At 44.5% G+C, this 12,508-nt stretch overlaps 1 protein-coding gene across 1 annotated transcript; it reads right to left on the bottom strand.

The window, feature by feature from the left end:
* Positions 1-543: 543 nt before the first annotated feature.
* On the bottom strand, positions 544-4,185 carry LOC147450941 (G-type lectin S-receptor-like serine/threonine-protein kinase At2g19130). The gene is made up of 2 exons (XM_086519921.1): positions 1,832-4,185; positions 544-1,045 (listed from the first exon to the last, which is right to left on the bottom strand). Exons 1-2 carry the CDS (start codon positions 4,050-4,052, stop codon positions 831-833), a joined length of 2,436 nt encoding a protein of 811 aa, XP_086376047.1. The 5' UTR covers positions 4,053-4,185; the 3' UTR covers positions 544-830.
* Positions 4,186-12,508: the final 8,323 nt, after the last annotated feature.

Raw genomic sequence — 12,508 nt, forward strand, 5'->3', positions numbered from 1 at the left:
TGCATTCCTCACAAGGCAAAGTTGAGGCACCCTTCAATTGGCTTTCAAAAAGGAAAGTGAAGTCTGCCTTCAAACAAAGAAGTACAGCCAACAAAAGAAGTCTGACTTCAAATGTTGAAAGTTGAAGGTTGAAAATATTTATAGCTTCCAAACTGCACAGAAATGAGACACGTGGAGGGCATCCTTGGCCTTGAAATTTTTAAGCTACATTATATATAGTATAGATATAGATATAGATATATAGTATAGACGGCCCGGGCTCGTGAAATCTATGCGAAAGCTCGTGTGAAGGCTATGAGCCTTTCCATCTCGAAGGCGGAAAGACACGAAGGCTACAGACCAAGCTCTTGTGAAGGCTATGAGTCGTGAAGACGCTTCGCTAGGGGGTGCTTCAAAACCCGATTGTTTCCAGTTTAAAGAGCGGAGTATTTTCATTGCCAAGAGGCCTTCTCGAGCAAGTGCTTCAACCTACTGAGCGCAGTCATGTTGGACATCCAAAAAATTTACAAGCCCCATGCTCCTTAGAGGGAATAGACCCACACACAACAGAAGAGGCCTTAGTAGTATTACTATAGACAATTGCCCTTGGTTACATAAGGTTGCACGGAACTTCGATGGCTCACTCCATCATATTGTATGCTTGCTGAAAACAAGCATGGTGACAAAATAACATAAAATACATAGCATATCCAAACACATTTCTACAACATCCTTGGCATGTAGCATTCATATTGAGCTATAGATTTGTGGCTATGCGATGTACCATGGTGTTTTGCCTTGTTTCATGTGCCACATCTTGAAAAATTAAGATTCATCGATCTTACTATACACTAGTCTTGGTTGAAGGACGACGACGATTTTATGTCAAAGCTCCCTGTTTCAACCAAGCATTGCAATGATGAGGGGATAGGTGGAATAGTGAGAGGCAAAGTTCCTTCAAGCATTTGCACAACTTTTCCCATTGGTGGTCTTGAGTCTTCATTATCTTGGATACACCAAATTGCACAATATGCCACTCTTTGGAGCTCCTCCATGTTAGCTTGTCCTATATACATTGAGAAACACATGAATCATCAGATTGACTATATCATAAGACCATCTCTCTCTCTCTCTCTCTCTCTCTCTCTCTCTCTCTCACACACACACACACACAATGGCCTCACAAATGCTAACAACTATGAGACTAGTTTTTGTACAAATCCATTCAAGAAAAAACAGCAAGAAAAGACAAGACCAAGTTTTTGTGCTAACCCTTTTTTCTACTTAAAATCTTTTGTCTTTCATTGAGATGCATATTTCTCCACTTCATTATAGATATTTTGTCATGCATTGTTACGTGCACGTTTAGGTGCTGTGGCGGTAGCACTTGCCACCTCACTACTGGTGCCCAGTAAAAAAGCCTAGGTTTATTTTAATCCCGCCCTCAAATTTGAAATTTATATTTGAAATTAAGGTGAGAAATCCTACAAACTTTGAAAGAAATTTAGTGTTAAAAATCCTTCAATACAGTGAAATTTCAAGGTTGATTTTTGATAGGCACCTCTTCCCTGAATCCTTCAATATAGTGAAATTTCAATGTTGATTTTTAATAGGCACCTCTGCCCTTGATATTTCAAAGATTTTACATATATTTGTCTAGTTTCGTGTATTTTTGGCAGGGTAGCTCACATTTTTACCCATGAAAAACAGCCCGACAAAAGAGTTCATCTCGAGCATTGCAGGGCAGTAGCCCCATTTTCAACGTATTTTATCTAGGTTTTTTGCTTTACTTGACATTATAACAAAGTAAGACATGCAGAGCTGAAAATGATAAAGAGGTGGAAATAAATACCTTCTAAGCGGGAATCCAACAAGCAAGCAAGGTTTGCCTCTGGTTTGTGGATGACTTGAGCAGCCCAAACTGGAAAGAAATCATCTTGGGCAATTGTTGCGGCGAGGTTAGGGTCATTGACTATGTTGCGATGACCACTAAGAAGTTCAAGAATGGTCATCCCAAAGCTATACACATCTGCCTTGGCGGTGATTGGCAATCCTGCAATCCACTCCGGTGCGAGGTAGCCCCGTGTACCACGGAGAGTAGTTAGCACATGACTAAACTCGCGACCCACCAGCTTGGCAAGGCCAAAGTCTGCAACTTTCACATAGCAAGAGCCATCAAGGAGAAGATTTTCAGGCTTGATGTCGCAATGGATGATGCATTCGCGACATGACTCATGCAAGTAAGCAATGCCACGGGCGGCCCCCAGGGCAATGTTGAAGCGAACGGGCCAGGATAGTGAGGCCGCCCGATCATTGTTTCGAAAGAGGACATGATCCAAGGACCCATTTTCAGCCATTTCGTACACAAGCAAGCGGTGTTTGCCCTCAGAACAGAAGCCCAACAGCCTTACTAAATTCACATGCTGAATTGTGCCAATTGTCCTCACTTCTGCCCTGAATTGCTTGTCCCCTTCATCAAGCCTGTGGAGTTTCTTCACAGCCACCGATAAATTAGCCGTGCTGCTAGACTGGCTGCTAAAATCCTCCGCCCCTTTTGGCATCACCCCTTTGTACACAATGCCAAACCCCCCTGCTCCGAGCTTCTCTTTGAAGTTCTTTGTAGCTGCCTGCAGCTCTGCATATGTGAAAGCCCTCAATCCGGGCTCCGGCCTTTTAGCGGCCACTACCTTTCTCCTCCTCACCACAAGAAACGCCGCTAAACTAACCACAACTAAAGCGGCTATCGCGCCCACCGAGATTCCAACTATCAACACTATGGTGTTCTTGTTTTCGCTGCTTCCTTCTGTGTTAGAGGCGAGATCTATGGCGGCAACTCTGAGGTAGAATGAGCCGCTCAAAGAAAGCGTTGACAGAGTACCATCATAGAGAGGGTCGGTAAATAGAGAACAATTACCTGCGCCATCGCCATCAAAGTAAAACCCATTACAGGAACAATTAGCAAGGCAGAGATCTTCGCATTTCTGCAGATCCACCATAGCCATGGAGGAAGTAAAGCTCCAGTCAAACGAGGTTTGGTTGATGGAAAAGAACCCATCATTGCTACCATGGGTTAAGCTGCAGTTAAGAGGCGATTTCCTTTCACAGCCATGGAAGAAGGCTTTCTTGTCCCATTCTAATTTGTTGACGGGGCGGAAACCCTGTGCAGGACATGCACAATTGGGCTGCTGCTTGGTGTTGCAGATAGAGTTTTGCCCACACAGGCGCGTTACTTGGCATGTGTCGGTGGGCCGAAACCAGAAATCGTTCCAATTCAGTTGGTTTGGATCATAGCTTGACTCCACAATGAGCCCTGTGCTTGCCATTACAAATTTCGACACATTGTAGGAGGCAGCCTGGTCTGCCTTCACTGTGTATGTGAAGCCAGTGGTGGGGCTGAAGTTAAATGTGTATATGAAACCGAGTGTCATCTCTGGAACGTTGCTGAATGTGGTGCCAGTCCAAGAGCCACTATCCCAATACTGGATAGTGTCATTATACACAGAAATGAAGTTGTTTTCGTCCCCCATACGCAAAGAGTAGGAGCCTCCTGTTGGATTTGTCTCTGTTAGCCAGCATTGGAGCTTCCTCCCCGGCCCCAACGACATCCCCGGTAGCCATGTATTCCCCGGATGATCGAAGCTCTGCCAAATCGTAACCCCATCTGAACTCTGCAGCACCATATTGCTTGTTTCTTGTAGCAGAAATAGTGACGCATTGCTGCCTGTGCCGCCAATTGACCACACAGATTCTCCATTCTCTGTCAAATTCACGAATCCGCCAGCAGTGAAGGTGCATACGGCGGCCGAAGAGACAGCCTTGTCTCGGTTTGCAATCCAGGCCGTGGTGAGGGGTGTGCGGTTTGCATAGATGACGCCTAAATAGAGGGAAGAAGAGCCTGATTCAAGGGAGAAGAAACCAAATTGAAACAACCCATCTGGAGAGATGAGGCTCTGGTTAGGGTATAAAGAGGAGCCTAAGCTTAAGGAGTCATTTGTAGCAGCAGAGGTGAGAAGGGCTATGTGAGCAAGGCAGAAGATGAGGAGATGGAGGGCAAGAGAGGTGGAGGTGGTCATCGCAATACCTTGGAGGTGGAGGTGGAGGTGGAGCGGCGTGGGTCTGCCTGGAGGTAGCTGGGAGATTGAAGAAGTCCCCCTTGCGTACTTGAAGCAGTCCCCCTTGTCCAACCCTCGAAGGCCCCTTTTAATTTATAGCAAGCGTATAGTGCATACCTTTATAATCTGACCTTGAAAGTTGAGATATGAATGTTGGACCTCGGAAGTCTCTCAAATGGGCACCTGGAGGCTGGTCCAAGCAAGTTTCAACACTTCTTTTTGAATAGCGAGGGCCTGCCTTTTCGAGTCTCAGCCTTCAGATATATGAAAACAAGGTTGTCTACACTAGACGAAGGCACTGCCTTTATAGAGAGAGAGAGAGGATGAACAATGGAAGCTCCACAGAAGATGCATACTCCATAGTAGTTACTAGTATGGGACTCGGAGAGATAGCGACAGTGTGCAAAGTGTGATACATATCGACAAACACATGTGCTAAAAATAGAACGAGTGCCACACACGCACACACGCTCAATACAGTGCATCAATCACTCTCTCACAAACACACAAGAAATTTTGTGCAAAAGTAGTGCAGAAACTGCACCTGGTGCAGTAGCGCCAGTATGTACAAAAACATGCTTTCGTAAAAAATTCATGTCGAAGTCTTCACACGCAAAGCCTAGACTATCTTCTGCACCAAACAAAAATAGCAATTACATGCATGTTTTCCACATAAAAACAACACCCTTGTACGACCAATTTTGATTGGCCGAAGTCCCTATGGCCACGGTGACAAAATTCCTCCCCATAGACCCTGCCTAACGGCAGTGCCAACAAACCAAGATATTTGTAGTCTCCACATTCAAGAGACTTGTAGCGAAGTTCCGCAATGGCCATTGTCAACGAATTTTTTTGTGTGGAAGGTGCTTTGGGGAGCTCTATCGATAGGCGTCAAGGTTCTAGTCATACGTATTGGCTTGGATAAGTTCTCGGGGTGCAAAATGTCAAGTGAGAACCCCTCTCACCTATCCAAGGAGTGTCCGACGATCAAAAACTTGGCACGCAAGATATGCAAATGGATCCAAAGGACTTGGAAGACAGGGTTCTCCAAGAATGACTTTGGTGATGAAAAGCCAATCGATTCTAACTTGCACTCAAATTGTTGGATTTTGGTTCTTTCAGTAACTTTAGAAGATCAAGAACCGTGGAGTATTTAAAAATGATCTCTCAACAGCTACCTTCACAAAGATCATGCAAGACAACAGAGAAGTGATAAGTGACATTGGAAAAAGGAATGATACATGCGAGTGGAATCAGGCAACACTCACCGTAATGATCGCTAACGGTGTGTAACGTTTCATCGGTGGTGCCTATGGTTGTGTACCTACTTGGTGTATAGAGCGCTCCCTCAAGGCTCGACAAGAGGTTGAGGTTTTTTTTTGTACATTTCTTAATCTATCTATTTCTTTATGCAGCTTAGAAAAATAACGAGCAGCCAGCAATGCCACTTGTCAATAAGCTGTTGTTGCTCGATGTGCGCGCGGGGGGCTGATGTGTGTGTGTTGAGAAAGTATGTGTGTGTGTGTGTGTGTGTGTGTGTGTGTGTGTGTGAGAGAGAGAGAGAGAGAGAGAGAGAGAGAGAGAGAGAGAGAGAGAGAGAGATATTAACACCCAGAGAGAGAGTGGAGAGAAGAGATAGGTTGGCCAGGTGGGATGGTTCCTGAGAGCTGATTGCAGGAAACATCGAGGGACATGAGAGTGGGTGAGAGCGAGATGGTCGAGCTGATGCAGCCAACCTCTCCAGAGAAGTTGTTGGAGGAGAGGTCTAGGAAGTCAGCTGCAAGAGACCAGGCGAGCTTGGGATGGGGTCAGAAAAATGGTTTGCAGCGAGGCCGAGGAGGGAGAGGTTGGTTTGAAAAGAGATCTAGGAAGGAAAGGGACCAGAAAAGGCGCACCAGCTCAGGTCGAGGAGCTAGAGGTTGAAGGCGGGAGGAGACAAGGAGAAAGGTAAGCTGGTCAAGGCTACGTTGGAGGAGAGATCGAGGTAGAGAAGGCGGGAGAGGTTGGCAAGGGAGGGGGGAATTGGGTCTGAGATATTGTTGGTGGCGGCGAGCAAGAGCGTAGAGAAGGAGGTGGAGTTGGAGATGGTGTCAGGCAGGCTGCCGTGCAGGGAGTTGTACCGAAGGTCGAGATAACTGAGGTTGGGGAGGGTTCAGAGGGGGGCAGGCAGAGGACCAGTGTCATAATAATCAATATCTAATTCTCCTAAATAATTTTCTCATATTCAACTGATCATTTACTGTGGGGAAGGCCAGGGGAGAAAAAAGCTAGAATATTGGTTAAGCTAGCAGACCGGCCACAGTAGGGATCCAAAGGAGGCAAAATAGGGATCCAAAGGGGGGGGCCATCTGCAAAAGAGCCATGTGCAACAATGGGCTAAAAAGACCCTAAGGTTCAGCCCATTAAGACTTCCAAAATGCTAAGGTTCCAAAATTCAAAGGTTGTGTCCAAAGGTCAACCCTAGGGAAAATTGGATGCTTTGTGTGTGCCCTAAAAGTCTTTGCACATCCCTACATGGGAGGGGGCGAGCCCTAAAGGTAGGGGATGAGAGAGAAAGCCACACACACACACAAACACATAGGCTCCCTTTACACAAAGGGAATGAGGGACACATGTCAACTCCCTAGGCCAGATGCCCACAAGGTGTGCGCAATTTCTATTGGATGACCCTTGAAGTGGACCAATGAGAATTAAGCTAGAGTAAATCTAGTTTAATTAACTTAAAAACATTTAATAAAAGAAACCAATGAGAATTAAGTCTCCTAGAAGACTATTGAGCAGTCTCCCAAGGGGTCCAATGAGCATTCAGGAGCCCCATGGCTTACCTGATTCCTATTGGCCAGGAGGCAAAGGGGTCCAATGAGAGTTTAGTTTAATTATTTAATTACCTAAAGCTCTCACAAAAGGGGAAAGGGGGACACATGTCAAAAGGCTATCACTTATGCTGCTTAATTGTAATTGGCTTGACTTGGGGAGGGCCAATGAGGCTTCAGCAAGAGCAATTAGCAAGAGGGCTCGCCCAAGAGAGAGAGGGGGCTGATTTTTGCAAGGCATTATCACACACACACTCACACAAGCTCATGTGTGAAGAAAGAGAAGACTATCTCTTCCCAAGCTTTAATGGAGAACTCATCACCTACTCCAAGCTTGTGAGATAGAAGCCTACATCAACACTCTCTTGGCATGTGGATGCAAATCCAACCAAGAGCCAAGCTTCAATGCATGCTCATCTCCTCTACCAAGCTAATTACTAAGCTAAGCTATGCTACATATGAGTTTTTATGTGAGGAGATGTACATCTTTCTCGTAAGAGACTCCTTCTTCCTCTCAATCTACTCTCATACCCTGCTAGCTCTCACCATCTTCGAAGGTGTGTGAGGTCTTGGGTCTGAGAACGGGGATAATTCAAGTTGTGTTTGTTAAGTGTTTTGCTTAGTGCATGAAGTTTCCATCTTCATTGCACTAGCTAGTCTTGAAGGAACACAAAGAATTGTATTGTACAATGTCTCTCTTGATGGGAGAAACCATAATACAAAGCCTTTTGGAGGGGGGACCGGCTCCATGAAAATCCGGTCCTCAACTGTTGTCAATAGCTTAATTTCTCTCTCTTTTGAAATTATTGTCGATGCTATCTAACTAGGTGTTATGCTTTTTGTTGCTCTCTCCACCCAAGCACTCTTGTAATTCTCATTAGGAATCTATTCTAATGAAATGCCCACTATGTTCATGCTAATTTCCGCTACACATAAGTTATTAGGCCATTAATTGTTACAACCAGAGAGGGGAGGCGATTGGCTATGAAAGTTGAGGTTGATGTAGGCGAGCGAAGTGAGGTTTTCAATCTGAGGAGGGATGCTACCATGGAAGAGGTGAAAGCCCAGATGAGGCGGGAGAGAACAGGCAGACTGGCAATCATGGCCGTGAGCACATTCAGTTTGAGAACCTATCTCTTCTCTCCACTCTATGTGTGTGTGTGTGTGTGTGTGTGTGTGTGTGTGTGTGTGTGTGTGTGTGTGTGTGTGTGTGTGTGTGTGTGTGGAGGCAGAGGCAGTGGTGGCGAAGTGGGAGTCACTGAGAAGGATGGAGAGGGGATTTTGAGCAGCTGGGGTGGGGGGTGTATGGGACGACAGATTGCTAGCTATCATGGTGGTTGGTTTTGACATGGCTTGCTTTCTTTGCTCTGCCTCACATGAAAACAATGCCTCCAATGGCATGTGCCTGCCCCGAACACACGTTATGTGTGTATGTATGCTCACAAAGAAAGATAGACACATTGCATCTATGATCGAAGGTATCGAAGAGTTCAAGCATGTATGTAAGCTTGGCTGTAGTTAAAACTCGGATAGCTATGTAGGTTTCTAGCTTGACCTGGCGAGCAACACAAGGTCTTTTTTTTTTAATGTGCGCAACATTTATTTGAAATGAATATGCTCAAACACACTTAATTTATACCTTTGCACAGGCGAGATGGTTATGTTGACCTTCAGCTTGAGCGCATGAGGTGAAAGGTTCAAGCACCCGGTCGATCGTGTGCAACACGACTTGATCAATTTTTTGCTTAAGCAGTCAACATGTTTAATCAATGCACTTGATTAAGCACACGTGGTAGATCGGGAACTAAATGGGGCAACTGTTGATTTTTGTCCTAAGCTAGCAAGCTTTGGAGCCTACCGTCCTTGAGCTTTTTCTTCGTGACTAGCTCAACCTGTGTGTCATCCCTCCCAGGATTGGGCTCAAGCCACACAAACAAATTATCTCACCATCTATCATATTTCTTTGCATGGCACCACATGCGTGGACTCCTCTCTTCTTGATAAATGATGCATTGTGCTTTGTTATTAGTCCTCCATGTACCCATACCCACATAAGCAGTTTGGTTTTCTTTCTTTTGGGTTGTCTTGGCCTACTAAGATAGAGATATGTTACCATGCTTGATATCTTTTAGGGTGGGGGGAGGGAGGAGAAGAAGAAGAAGCCTAACATTGTAAAAACATACCCTATTTCGAAAAGATCTCATGGATCCATATATCCATCTAATGAGTCTTAAACTCAAGGTTTGATAAGGGAGGTGGAGGGGTGGGGGGGAGAGAGAGAGAGAGAGAGAGAGAGAGAGAGAGAGAGTCACATGCACATCTAACCATATATTTTCCATCACATGAACCCTTTTTTCCCAACTGCATATGAACCACCTATTATAGTCACTTATTTAATAAGAGAGAGAGAGAGAGAGAGAGAGAGAGAGAGAGAGAGAGAGAGAGAGAGAGAGAGAGAGAGAGAGTCACATGCACATCTAACCATATATTTTCCATCACATGAACCCTTTTTTCCCAACTGCATATGAACCACCTATTATAGTCACTTATCATGGGATCCAGACTGCTACTGCTTGACTCACACTTATGCACCTATATATGTGACCCATGGGGCACTAGCAAGAGGCAGAAGACCCAAAGTAAGAAGACTTAGAAGCACAGAACGAGTCGTGCCCCACATGACCCAAGACCTCTGGCGTTTTCTCAATCATCATGAGCAAATCAGCCCTTAGCCTCGCAACACAGTACCCTTCCCCCCACCGATACCTCACCGAAATTAGCCATCACCATCAAATTCAGTCTACATTTTCAGATATCATGCGTGTTTAGATTTCAACATCGTTTTCAGACTTAATTCGATCCCAAGAGACCTCAAATTGAGTTGATAATTCTTGAAATCTACACACACATAGAGAGATAGAGAGTCCCCAAGGGGAACACAATTGCCATGATTGGGAAGAGTGTGTTGGAGTTTCGAATGACCAACTAGAAGGAGACTTGCTCTTGGTCAGTCCACGAGAATGTGGAGAGTAGCTACACTTTATTAGTTGTTATGCACTTAAAAAGGTAGACATAGTGTTGAGCCAAAAGATAGATTTGTGCTTGGTTGACGTGAATGTGGAGAGTAGCTACACTTCATTAGTTGTTATATCTTACACTTAAAAAGGTAGATATAGTGTTGATCCAAAAGATAGATTTTTCCTTGGTTGACGTGAATGTGGAGAGTGCTTAGACCTTATGAGTTGTCATACATTGCCCTAGAGAAAGTAGTTATAGTGATGGTTGGTGCACAAGTGTATTAAAGAGCTCTAAAAGCTCACATGAGAATCATAGGCATTTAAACCCACTTTGGATGGAAGGAGATCAATGGTTGCTTCAGTTGAAGCACACCATCTTCTTGGTTGTAGCAACGCACGGGTCATAGACTAGTTTCAATATATATACTCACTATTGTAAAAGAAATTCTAATGGAAATGAACACACTTTTATTGTCAACCCTAACCACAAGAAGTCAATGGAGCTCATTGTGTATAGTTACTTTTAAACACATTGACAATTCTGGGGGACATGTGATTTTTGCATACAGTGCTGCGAGAAGTGTGTCTCAGCCTACAATGCTGCCACTCTAAAGTCCAGAAAGAGGACAATGAAAAATTCGCTTTGATTTTGAGAAAAGAGTGTTAAAAAAGTAAATCAACGCAATTTTTGAGTTTTTCTTGTCTAGAAATCATAGCATGAATTGTGTATGGTTGCTTTTTCTCGAACATTATTTGCACTAGTACAACGACGTCACCTTCAACAACGTCATTGCCTCTAACGATGTTACATAAATTTTCTTAGTTCAACATTATCTACATACATTGCCTTTGTGAAGGCTGAAGAAGCGACCATGAAAGGCATGGTTGTCATAAAGTCCATGTGCCTCGGCTAGCTAACTTTTGCTCTAGGCTTGGATTGCATGTACAGAATGAGGTGGAAAATGCAATCAATTGTGATTGTTGGAGAAGAAACAAGAGCAACAACCACTGCCCATGAAGCTAAGCCGACCATTTTGGATGCCTTTGGGTTGCGGGCAATGGGCTGCATGATGGCATCGATCCGTACGACACGGGCTCCGACAGCATAGCCAACCATTCAATATGAAATCCCAAGAGAGTTAGTGCTCAGTCCTGCCCCTCGAAAGTCTATGAAATAATCCAAAAATTGAAGGCTCCACCTTCGTTGGGGCACCTCGCATAGTGCCACATGCCTTCAAGATGCAAGCATATGTGATTGCATCTGGAGAGACACCCTCACTTTGCATTGGCCGAAAACAGCCATAGCTTCTTGGCCCTGCCCAAGTTGGGCATCTCCCACAATCAGTGCATTCCAAGAGACGACCTCCTAGACACAAAGCTTCTCAAGCATCGTTTGTGCTTTATTCACCACATTTGACATACATGTCAACCAAGGCAATGCCAAGCATAACGTTTTCTTTCAATAATCCCTGACTAACAATATCATTGTGAATTCTTTTGCTCGTATCAACATCTTGTCTTGTGTAATGACACATGCCTTTTAAGGTGCAAGTGTATGTGATTATATTTGGAGAGATGCGCCTCTCTCTACATCTGTTGAAAACAACCCAAACCTTCCTCACCTTAACCTTTTCCTTCAAATGCAAGCGTATGTGATTGTATCTAGAGAGACACTCTTGCTTCGCATCCCATCAAAAACAGCCTTGAGCTTCTTGGCCTTGCCCAAGTTGTGCATAACCCACAATCACTACATTCCAAGAGACGACGTCCTAGACAGGAACCTCCTCAAGCACCTTTTGTGCTTTATGGAGTGCACCACATTTGGCATACATGCTAACCAAGGTATTGTCAAGCACGAGATTTCTTTTGAAAAGACATTGACCAACAATATCATCGTGAATTCTTTTGCCCATATTGTTACCATATACATGTGGTAGTGATGTGTGTGAACACACTAGGACCGCCGGGGCATTTTTTCCCTCTTTAGGAGGTTTTTTCCCCGATGCATTGTATATACGCCCATCATTCTAGGGCTATCTATCTTTTCATTGCACAGTAAGTAATACACTCTCTATTGTGTGCCTTGAGCTTCCTTCGTCTTCTCCAAGTTGTGTGTGTTTTCTTGCAACCCTAATTCCAACAATTGGTATCAGAGGAGGTTGCATCCTCTCGGGCTTAGTCGCCAGCAGCTCCAGCACACGCCTGCTCATTTTCTCTGATTTTAATGAGCTTTGGCGAGCGTTCATAGGTCAACAAAAATTTTGGGAGATCTCGTAGAGCTTAGTCTGCTCAAATTTTTGATTTGGGCTCATTTCGACCTCTGTTTCAACTACAGCCAGGTCTGCACAGGCAATTTTGTCATTTTGTGCAAAATTTCTGCCAGTGCCAAATACTGCATAACAGGTCCAATATAGTCTACTGCGGGTTGTGTTATACAGTACGTGCTGGTCTCACTCGGTTTCTCCTCATTTCGAGCAGTTTTCACATCAGGTGCATGCATTTTTCATGGGTGACAACAACACAGATGTGTTCAAGATGTTTTCTACTGAGGACAGATTGGATGGGGACAATTACCCTATGTGGGCTT

The sequence above is a fragment of the Adiantum capillus-veneris genome, chromosome 9 (genome assembly GCF_014529385.1).
Source record: "Adiantum capillus-veneris isolate H3 chromosome 9, ASM1452938v2, whole genome shotgun sequence".
NCBI lineage: Eukaryota > Viridiplantae > Streptophyta > Polypodiopsida > Polypodiales > Pteridaceae > Adiantum > Adiantum capillus-veneris.